Here is a 12,631-nt window from a genome sequence, read left to right on the forward strand (position 1 = left end):
GCTTCGTTTTAAAGATATTTCATTGATTCAGAACTGTCTATTCATTCTATATATATATGTATTAGATCTCATGATTTAATCCATTCAGATGACATATAACTTTATTTAAATATTTTTGATATTAAACCTTATCGATGAAAATCCATTTAAAGGCATTTGATGTCATTTGAAATATTTCTGCCAAAATTCATGGTAATCGGGCATTGTCAATCCGGATGTTTATCCGAAAGTTTACCCAAAGTATTCCAAAGTATTCAGTAATCATACATATAAAGTTCCCCAAAGTAATCAATATACATATAAAGTGTCCCAAAATAATCAACATATTTATAAAGTTCCTCAAAGTAGTCACTGTATATTCTTGTATAGAAGTTTCATTATTACCTATTACATTGAGTGTATACGAAATATACGATTCAACTGCATTGCTTACAATGATCGTATATTATGTCTTTGAATCGATCTGCATTTATACATATATATTATATAGGTATCCCAGAACGACCGCCAAATATTTCGTGTATTAATAGAGCGGATAAAACTAAATTAAAAATTCCATTACCATTTTGCAATTAACAGGATATTAACTTAACAAAATATTAATCACTAAAAATCACCAAATATATTGGCTTTCAATAATTCTTTACTCAAGTACTATTAACTTTATAAAAAAAACAGCGAGAGAAAAATTGTTTATTTTTTTCTCATAGAGCTTTAAGAATTTTTTCAGAATTTTTTATCAATTCTTTTTTATTACATTTCCTTATATTGGTAACTATTTTTACCAACATGGGTAAATGCGGCACTAAAAAATTCTGAAAAAATCCTCAGAACTCTATGAGAAGAAAATAAACAATTTTTGTCTCTTACTGTTTTTCTGTAAAATTGATAGTACTAATTTTGAGTACAAAATTATTGAAAATTAATATTCAGCGATTTTTAATAATTAATATCTTGTTAACTATTGTGAAAATTGCAAAATGATAGAGGATTTTTCGACTCAGTTTAGTCCGCTCTATCTACACAAATGCAATTGGCCAAAACTTGTGGGACACTCTGTATATATTATATATATATCAACATAATTAGTTTAATATTCTTATTTAATTTGAATGACATATTCTATTGTAGCAACATTCTATTATAGCAATAAGAAAATAAAAGTGTGTTATATCCATATGAGCAAAAAAACAGAATAAACTCTGGCGAAAAAGTTTCTATACCAAAATACGTCAAAAATTATTCTTAAATACGCCAAAAACTATTCATAAATGCGCGGTTTGGAACACGGATGTAATTTGACGTAGAATTCTATTTCTATGCCAAAGTAAGCCGATTCATGCCAAATAATGCCAAACAATGCCAAACTACGCCAGAAAATACGCACCTAATTATGCCCTAAAGTATCTAATTATGCCCGCTTAACTGCGCCTAAATACGCGAATGAACCATGGAAGTAGTTTGACGTAGAATTCTATTCCTATGCCAAAGATTTACGCCTTCCTATACGAAACTATACCCTAAGCATAGTTTCGGGTACATTTACACTGTACTATTTAAAGTATTGTAACATAATGATATCTTGAACTTATTTGGCATGAATTCAAGATGCTATTACGTTGCTATCATGATGAAATTAGAATTCCGTAACATAATATTCCGTACTTTAATATTAAAGCTTTGAGGACTCACTTCACATGCGAAATGCTGCATTCCTTATATACTTAATATTAATATTATTATACCCAATTAATTCTTATTTAGAAGTTCATGCATCTCCGTTATGGTCCTCTCTCGGCGGAGATGCATAATGCTCACGGATGAGTAAAAGTAATTCCGCATAAAATAACGCAGAATGGCTTACTTTGTTACAAACGAAAAATTAAAAGATAAGAATTGTACTTTGGCATAGTTTGGTATAGAAATACATATCTCAGGAAACGATTTTTTCGTGCAACCGTAGGTAGGCATAGTTATTTCCGTGCCCAACTATTCGATTGTAGAGTGATTCTGCGTAAAAAAACCGTAGAATAGCATACTTTCTCCGAATATTTACGAAAAAATGAAAACCAGTTTTAGAGAAGTTCGACATAGTTCAGGATGTAATGATCATTAGTTGCGCATATTTTGGCGTTTCTGTGCCTAACTAGATCTAAATATGTCATTTTACATTCAAGTAAAAACGCGTAATTTGCCGTTGTTATTTCTGTGCTCAACTATCAGACTGTAGAGTAATTCCGCGTAAAATAGCATATTTTCTCCAAATATTACGAAAAAATAAAAATTAATTTGACGTAGTTCAGAAAGTAATTTAATATAACTAATAAGATTATTAGTTGTGCATACTTTGGCATACTTTCTATATCTAACTAGATCCAAGCTATTTTACATTTTTCGCATAACTTGGCGTAGTTTTCTATATTTAACAACGCGATTCTACGCCACAGACGTAGAAGTAGAAAGGCGTACTTTTTTGGCGTACTTTGAAATTTTTCTGCCAGGGAAGAATATGTCACATATTAATAAACATTCTAAAAGTAATACACTATAAATCATGATATTTGAAACATATCCATTATTTACGCAAATAATAGATTTTGTAAAGACGAGATTGACTTCCACTATTCATGCTACATCATATCAGTTTGCAAATCATATGAGATAGAACCATAGGACATAATTAATTTTCAAGAATATGTGAAGAAATCATGTAACTAAAAATTCTTGATGCAAATGAATTTAATCTGTAATTTGAGCTTGTATTTATATTTAGCAATTTGTGTATTTCAGGGTAAACATTAGAACAGTACAAAGACACACAGTAGTACACAAAAATACTTGATCTGTATGTATGCTAAATGTTATTATGTACCATACATATAGTAATATAAGCACGCAGCAGCAAATCATTGTTGCTTGATAAAATTAACTGAAATATGATGAGAGCACTTTAATAATAATGCATGGCAAGAACGATAAGCTTTCTAGATACAAATTCTTAGGAATGTTAAGTGCAGAGGAATAAAAAAAGGGAGAGCTGATGATGTGACATGATATGATTCCTCTGCGTACCTGGTTGGGCCTCCTCACCTGCGTCAGAGCCTCCATCCTCTGCTTTAATTGCTCTTCCATTTCTGGTAACTTAGCGTATTGAGCTAATTTTTGTTCCGCGAGCTCTAGTTTTTCTTGTATAGCAGCAATTTTTTCCTCTTGGAGCTTCAGTAAATTAAATTAATCATAAGAGAGAAAGTGAGTGTTAGAATTAAGAGAAAGAGAAAATAAGGATTAATCTGTAATTTACCTTTAATTGAGCTTTCTTATGCTGCAATTCCTGCTCCAGCTTCTCATTGAGATCATGAAGACTAGTGGACTCTCGTTGAGCATTGAGGTATCGTTTTTCTAGAGTTGCTATTCGTTCTTCTTGGTCCTCTTTTTGCGCCGCATTCTCTCGTAAATCTCTTTGCAATTTAAGACTTGCCTCTTGTGCCTTCAAAAGATCTTTTTGTGTTTTGGATAGTGTTTCCTCTAACTCGGCGACGCGTCCGCTTAGTTCCGCTACTCGTCGTTGCCACGTATTTAATTCTGAACTCTAAAATAATATTTACAATACGTATTTAAGTAAAGCTCAATTAATTGTAAAATTAAAAGAAATAAAAAAGGATTATGACCCAAACAAAATCTTTGATGATTAATTAATAAACGATAACATTGATCTCACAAATCGCTGTTCAAACTTTTTATTTGTTAATAAATTCCTTTAACATCAACTTTTTATGAGAAAAAACATTTTGAAAATCATAATAGTATCACCGGGCATTTATGTAACATTTTTACGGAATTGTACATATGTATTTCTTCATCTACGTCTTATTTATACATTTCAATTCTTATTCGCTAGTATATTATTGTAGTATGATGCTATTATATTGTAACGTTTTTGAAAAGTTTTTGTGATTCAATTTTCTTTATTAGCACTTTATTAGCTGTATACTGATAACTTGAAAATTATTCAAAAAATTATAAAGAACTTGAAGAAACAGATTTTGGCATAGAAAATGTTTTATTTGACATCTCTGAAGAAGATGAAGACCACACGCACGCACGCACGACACGCATGACATGCATGTGTACACACACACGCGCGCGCACACATGCACACACTGAGAGAAAAATGTTCTGATATTTCTAACTATAATTACGTATTACTATAATTATGATTATTACTGCTATAATATTAATAAAAAAATATATATATATAGTTTTAGCAGCAAATGTGTACTATATGTTTTCTTTCCAACAATTGATTCATATATTATTATTCTGTCCATAAAAGTATTAAGCAACGATTACAAAAAAATTAATAATTTACGAGTTATTTAACATTCTACGTCAATATATATTGACGATATGTCAAAAGTATAAAACTCTCATAAACTATTATTTTTTTTATATTACTACTTTGATATTTTTATGCAAAATAATTGAAGAAATCCTATTATATAAAAAAATTGCACAATTCCATTTAAAAAAATGGAGATGGACCTTTATATCTGTTTGATGCTGCCTCCACTTAAAAAAAAGACAGCATAACCAAAATACTCCCTTGAAACCGTTTCACTTTCATCTGAAACATTTTTTTCTATTCTAAGAATCAAGCAAGATATTTCAGATGTTCGAGTTAGGTAGGACAGCCTGTATATTGTTATTAATATTATAGCAGTAATATTCATAATTATTGTCTGTGCGTAATGTCAATTAGTATGAATGGAAAAATTCAGTCGTTCGAATACCGCGCTTAGCTGCGTACCAATTTCTCTATCGCGCTTGCGTGGCGCTACATAGGCTGGAATCCATAATCCGTTCTTAGGACGGAATCCATAAACGTTGCTCAAGATTCGAAATGGTCTTAAGCTAATGTTTGAGATGTCATGAATCAATCAAAGAGCGGTATTAGCTCAAGTATTAGCTTAAGACCATCTCAAATTTTGAGCAACACATCTATGGATTCTGCTCTTAGACCAGCATGGCGTGCTTATATAGCCGCAAGGCGCGCTGGTTGTCTGCCATTGTTCGACTGCTTGTGGACCGATACATAGTGGAATTAGAAAAGTAATCCATTCCGATGAATGGATTAAAAGTAGGGGGATCTGTCAGTCAAGTTTTGAGCTTATTTGCAGAAATTCACATGATTCGTTCACACTGCAAAAAAGTATAATTTCTGATTGGGGATCCTCCGCATGCGCAATGGGTCATCTTTTTAATTCCACTACGGACTGGTGAACAAGTTGATCATTGTACACCGTGAGTTACTATGAATATACGTCATAAGGAGAATTAAAGTATTGGGTCATCTAAAAAGTATCCGCGGTACTTTGTCACTAGATATATGACCATCAACACACATCTAGTGACAAAAAACCGCGGATATTTTTTAGATGACCCAATATATTCCTACATAAACTGCCGCACTCATTTTTACGCTAACGAAACCACATCGTGCATGGCCACATGGCGAAAGGAACAGATTTCTGACAAGGAGAAAATAGCGCAAGAAGGTATAAGCCTTCCATTAATAATTATAGTAATATATAATTATAGTTACAAGTACCAGACATTTTTCTCTCAGTGTGTGTATGTACACACACACATACACTGAGAAAAAAATGCTGTTGATTCAATTAAAGTCTATATTACGGGCTGTCACTGATATAAGTAATTAATTTATGTATATTTTTATTCAAATAAAAGCCTTGATTATTGAAATAATAATTTATGCCTTCATGTCAATAAAAATATATATGAATTAATCATTTATATTAGTGACAGCCCATAATATAGACTTTAATTGAATTAACAGCATTTTTTTCTCAGTATAGAATACGTACAAACATACATATGTGCGATTAGGATCGTATTAAACAATTATGCAATCTATTACAAACGTACAAAATTAATGTTAATGTTTGTAATATATTGCATAATTGTTATTAATATGTTATTTATGTAACCTTTGAACAGTAATGTTGAAAAAAATTATATCAACGGTAATATCGTCGATCTGACAAATCGCTGTCATATTTCGGCTAAATTTATAAGTTCTTTATAATGAAAAATGTGTACATAGTATACATACTATGCACACATTTTTCATTATAAAGAACTTATAAATTTAGCCGAAATATGATAGCGATTTGTCAGATCGACGATATTACCGTTGATATAATTTTTTTCAACATTACTGTTCAAAGGTTACATAAATAACATATTAATAACAATTATGCAATATATTACAAACATTAACATTAATTTTGTACGTTTGTAATAGATTGCATAATTGTTTAATACGATCCTAATCGTTTCATTTCAATGTAAATACAGACAAATTATAATGTTATAAATTTTACGTAATAAGACTGCGTTTGATGTTGTAAATATTAGGTTAACGATTAATCCATTTTACTATTACATTCGCTTGCAATTGTATGAGATGTTATTAGAATCGCCAACTATTTATTGATCGACAATTGAATTTACATGCGAATATAAGACAAAATGAGATTAATGGTCAACTGAATAAATTTCATGAACATTATAACTGTACAATCCTTGGTAAAAAAACGGATAAATATATAAGAAATGATTAAATTTTTATAAAATTTTATCGTTTTATAAATCGTAGATATTTTTAAAGTTAGATATAACTGTTATCGTTTTGATTTTTTTAATATATGGTTTTAATATATCGTTTTAGGACAATAGAAATTTTTTAAAACATAGTACGTTTACAAACAGTTTTCTATTGTTATTAATAAATCGATTAATGTAAATCAAAAGAAGATTACAATCATATGACTTACTTGTTCTTAATCATAATTTCCAATTTTTAATTTCATCAGAAACTGTAACAGTTTTTATTACAATCTTATTTATGCGTTCATGTGAATAACATGTGGCGACGACGATAACGATGATAATAATAAATATTTCATAAATGAGTGTGTTTAATTATTATCTATAATACTATAATATAATATATGAAGAAAATTCATTCAGTTATTTTTTACGTTCAGACATACAATGAACGTTTGTCGTGACCACAAATCAACGATAACAAATAAAAATAAAAATAAAAATAATGTAAAGGCTGATTCACATTTTGTTCAGAATGTCAATGTAAGTGCGATCTAAACTCTCAGTGTCGGTTTGCAAATTAAGATCGTTGAATTGTTGCTTGGTATGTATTTCAGACACGAAGTGCTTGTTGTAACAATTCTCAATATCTAACACACTTACATTGTCCCAAATCTCAGATTAATACTACAATCTCAAATTAATACTACGATGCAATCGTATATTTGTGATCCTATATTGAGTGATGATTGCAAATGGGTGAGGGAATTTTTACGTATATAATTTTGATTCAAATACTTTAGTTATTAGTTTTCTCCTCGTTTGTTCAAGATAGAATCACAGTCCTTGATTTTACATACAACATTTCTTTTTTGTAAATTGGGCAACAAATGTTTGTGTACTCTGATGAACCTGCTTAATTTGTTAAAACTAAAAAATGAAATTCTATGTACGCTACTATTGATAATATTCATTAATTTTTCGGAAATGCCCTGTATGGAATGCTGAATTATTTCTTTTTTGCTGTCACATTATCAGGTTTTTTATTTATTTTCACTTTTAGATTGGTCTTTTTGATAAGATATTTTATCTTATTTTTTATCGTTTTCATAATAAATTCCATGAGATAATCATTTCCTGTTAATATATTAACGATGAAATTCTATTTTTGTCATGGAATTCCAGATGCGAAAGAAAAAATGTCCTGTCCATTAAATCTAAAATTGCTTCCTTTTTTGAGACATCGAATATTGAGAGTAGAAAAAATTTGAGAGTTAAAAAGTTGTTCGATTCAAAGGGCACATAATATAATGAGCAAAAATTGTTTTCAAGGTCATATTTTTTAGAGACTTTAAGATTACCTGCATTTTTTTAATGGAATTGTATGATTATTTGCACAATATGATTCCTCTAATTATTCTGAACATAAAAGTATTAAGGTAGTCATATAAAAAAACCAATAGTTAACGAGATATTTTATACCATATTCTATTGCAACATATATATATATATATATATATATATATAGACATAAAATGTTAAATAAATCGTAAAATATTAATTTTTTGATAATCGTACCTTGATACTTTTATGAACAGAATAATAAGATGAATCAATTGATGTAAAGAAAACACATAATTGCTTTAAAAAAAAAAGATGTAAGCAAAATGAATAATTTTTTAAATAAAGAACTATAGATTTCTTTCCAATTGATTGATCTCATTATTTTGTTCATAAAAGTATGAAGGTATTATACTATTATCAAAAAAATTAATAGTTTAAGAGATATTTAATATTTAGAGCTCAGAAAAGAAACCAAATAACGTAAAATTCAGGTATCCGCGGATCCGTCATTCGTGCATAGGGATTTGGACCGATTCTGCGGATATCCATTAATTTGAGTATCTGCAGAATCACGTACAATATGGATACCCGAGAAACCATGCGTGATACGGGTACCCATGGAATTGTGTACCACGCCTCAGTGCGGGTATCCGCTATATGCTATAGACGATACAGATATTTGTGCGTAACTTTGTTAATTTTAGAGATTTGTGTTCTAGAATCGTTTGTAATGATTCTCATTTCGCTTGTAGTTAATTTAAATTATGTTGTAATTTTTAAAATATTCAACTACAAACGAAAGGAAAATCTCAACAAATGATTTTGAATTAAGTTATGTTAATAATTTGTCTTTACCTTAAAGTCGGGTGACAGTCATTCTTTTAAGAATCTTTATTTTATTATGAACTACAAACAATTGCGAACGAAGTACTATAAGGTACCTGAGTCGAAAGCCCAGCACTAAATAAGGCCCACTTTTAAATTTATTATTTTAAAACTCGCTTTGCGCCTGTAATATATGTTTAAAAGAAGTGTCAGAGGAAGTAGATAAAAAGGGATTAAAGAATTGAAATTGATAGCAACACGTTTGTTTAACACAACAAAAACTTGTATGTATGTATTATTTTTATAACAATCCGCTGTAAAACCAGTATACATTGTTTTATTATAATTCATTATAATATTATTCAACTTCTTAGCTATGGAAAATAATTAATAAATTAATTTTTTGAAATAAGTACAAGTATTTTTTTTAAACAATGTACTTATTTATACTTAAATCAGGTCTATTTATACGCTATTATTATACGATTATTATTATAGTCATTATTATTTGTTCGTTATATGTGGAATTTATATCAGAGAATAACGATTTTCAATGTTGCTACCTTAAAAAGCCAAAATTGCATTCAAATTACTAGAAATTTTCAAAGATTAAAGAATTAATTACAAACAAAATTGAAGATAATTGAAATATTTGAGAGTAAAGTAAATCCTAAGGAATTTCCTTTCTATGATTAATAAATAATCATTTTAAAACTTATTTAGAAAGATAATATTTATTTTCTTCGTTATTTTTAATTTAATTTTAATTTGGGCCTTGTAACTCGTACATTCATATGCATCTAATAAGGTCCAATGTCAGAGTTTAATAAAATTTTTTTTCGTTCACATTCTATATAAAAAATATATTTTATTTTTGAAAGTGAACAAAATGAAGATTTGATTTCTCACTTCGTTTATTTCAATATCCCCATAAATAAAATTCTAAAAAGATAAAATAAATTAGATGGGCCTTATTCGGCTCATTTACCTTATTATTTACAGGGTAGAGCACTTAAAAGAAAACACCGAAATATCTCGAAAATTAAACACGGTAGGAAAAAATATTTCAGACAAGTTGTATTGATTCGAAGAGGGACAAATAATTATGAAATCACATTGAGAGAAAAATATTTTGTATTTATAACTATAATCATATATTACTATAATTATGATTATTACTGCTATAATAATAATAACAGTAACTATGTATATAATTCTAGCAACAAATATATATAGTTAGCAACCTAAAATGATTATAATTATACTTATTATAATCACAAAACAGTTGAAATAACATAGTTACATTGGGGACAACTATATTTTTTATAAATATAATTATAAAATTATATAGTCATTTGAATCATTTTTATAGTGATTTCAACTATTTTATGATTATAATAAGTATAATTATAGTCATTTTAGATTGTTAACTATATATTGTACATTTGTTATTAGAATATACATAGTTACTGTTATTATAGCAGTAATAATCATAATTATAATAATATGTAATTACTAGTAATATGTAGTTACAAATACTAAACATTTTTCTCTCATTGCATTTTTAAAAAAAATCGATTTTTCATGGTCACATGAAAGCTCACGTCCACTTTTTTAAATGAAACAATTTTTTTACACAATACGATTCCTTCAATTATTCTATATATAAAAGTATTAAGGTAGTAATATAAAAAAACCAATAGTCTACGAAATATTTGATAATTTATTCTGGCATATACTGACATAAAATATTAAATAATTCGTAAACTATTAATATTATAATTATTTTTTATAATCGTACATTAATATTTTTATACAACAGTATAATAAGATGAATTAATTGATGGAAAGAACGCAGTTAACGCTTATTTAAAAAAATTATCCTTTTGCATGCATTTTTTTTTAAAGCAATTATGTGTTTTCTTTACACTAACTGATTCATCTCATTATTCTGTTCATACTTTTATATGCAAAATAATTAGAGGAATATTGTGTGAAAAAAAATCATACCATTTCATTTTAAAAAGTGGAAATAACCTCCATGTGACCTTGAAAAATCGATTTAAAAAAAAATGATTTCATTATTTGTTCCCCTTCGAATCATACAACTTTTGTCTGAAACATTTTTCCTTTTGTTGTAAGACTGCGCGCGCGGGACAATGACGTGAAGGGAATAACGGAAGGCAAAGCTGAGTCGAAAATCAGTCGAGAAGTGATAATATAGGATGTTGATAATATAGGAAAATCAACAAAGATTCAACGTTAAAAAAATATTTACACTTTCAACATCTAGCATTGCAATGTCTCAGCAACGTTCTTTCAACATTCTGTGTTATAGTTGCAAAACATTTGAAATTTATATTATTGAAACGTTTCTTAACAGTTCGGAAATATATTATTAGCAATATTACAATCATATTTATAAAATATTAGCCGTTGATGAAATTCACAAAATCTATATTTCAAAATGTTCATCTAATGTTTCTTGCTTACTGGGTGTATTCAATAAAGCATTCTTAATCTTGGTCAAAAGTATTACATTATATAAAACTGTACATTATGGTAGCGCAAACAGATACCGGCTCAAAAATATTTATATTTGTTTAGAAAAATGTCGTTGATGATGATATCTTCTAAAAAACATGATATAATTTATTCGTATCATCATATAACTCATAGAACACAAAAGTTAGCAGGAATATTATTGCAACTTAACAATATTGCATATTGCAATGTAGTGTTTCAGAAACATTTAATTGTAGATATGCAACATGATTTTAATAATGTTGCAGTAATATTTAAAGAAAATTGTGAAAATGAGCTACTGATTGTCCCTAAATACTTTGTATGTATGCACATTTTGTGATTTATTAAGTTTTATAAAATATTAATCAATTTTACGTATATTATTATTTAAACTTGTGCTTAAATAATTGTGTTCATAAAAAAATCTTTCATTAGAATGACATCACGAAGTATTTTGGTAATTTTTTACAATATATGTATAATCTGCAAATACTATTTAATATTTCAAAAATATACATAATTATGTATAATCTATTATATAATTATGTATATAATCTATTATGTAATTCTAAATAGTTCTGTCCCATTTTTTGTGTATACAAAAATTTTTATTTATATATAAATATAGATAATAATTTGTACGCATATATATATATATATACCCTGTTATAGTTTATATATATATATATATATATATATATATAAATTTATGTATTAGATCTCATAAAAATGTAGCAGAATCACCGACCGGAAATCTTGGTTTACAAATTATGTCAAGAACTATTAGGTATTGGAATTAATTCGTAGCGTTTTACAAGTGATGGGAAGTACTTTCATTAATGCATTTTTTAATGCTCATGTGAAATAAATAACATTCTTTCATTAAAAAACGCTACGAATTAATTCCAACACCTAATATTTTTTTATAATAGTGTCATTAAATATTGTAAAAAAAAGAAAAAAAACAACTGTTAAAATATATGCAAGTACAAAATAATAACTTAGAGTTACCTTTGATATCTCAGTCAACTGATTCTCCAATTACAACTTTTATGTGTACAATTCTCTTTAGCTGACAATTCTCAAATATAGACAATAATAATTTTTCCTAACTAAATGAATGTAATGAGGATGATGTATTTAAGTGAAGGACAGAAAATTCAGGATCAGAAGGTACACGTAAATCTGAGATGATATATTGTACATAAAAAAAAACAGTCATCAGGTATTAACTCATTAAGGCCCTACAGTACTATAGGACTACAGTACTACTAATGCCTAATACAGCCATAAGATAGCGTCAAAT

At 28.0% G+C, this 12,631-nt stretch overlaps 1 protein-coding gene across 28 annotated transcripts in view; it reads right to left on the minus strand.

Annotated features, from left to right (window-relative positions):
- Liprin-alpha (PTPRF interacting protein alpha) overlaps nucleotides 1–12,631 on the minus strand; it is a 263,962-nt gene that overhangs the window by 64,679 nt on the left and 186,652 nt on the right. For 26 of the 28 annotated variants that reach the window (XM_087412073.1, XM_087412090.1, XM_087412088.1 and 23 more), the window contains 2 exons: nucleotides 3,302–3,589; nucleotides 3,073–3,216 (listed from right to left, as the gene is read on the minus strand). In XM_087412073.1, the coding sequence (XP_087268199.1) occupies nucleotides 3,073–3,216; nucleotides 3,302–3,589 (432 nt within the window). The remainder of the gene's footprint in view (nucleotides 1–3,072; nucleotides 3,217–3,301; nucleotides 3,590–12,631) is intronic. The other 2 variants (XM_087412080.1, XM_087412079.1) reach the window with 1 other exon arrangement.

Source organism: Acromyrmex echinatior, chromosome 12 (assembly GCF_024713525.1).
Source record: "Acromyrmex echinatior isolate Ae372 chromosome 12, ASM2471352v2, whole genome shotgun sequence".
NCBI classification, from domain to species: Eukaryota; Metazoa; Arthropoda; class Insecta; order Hymenoptera; family Formicidae; genus Acromyrmex; species Acromyrmex echinatior.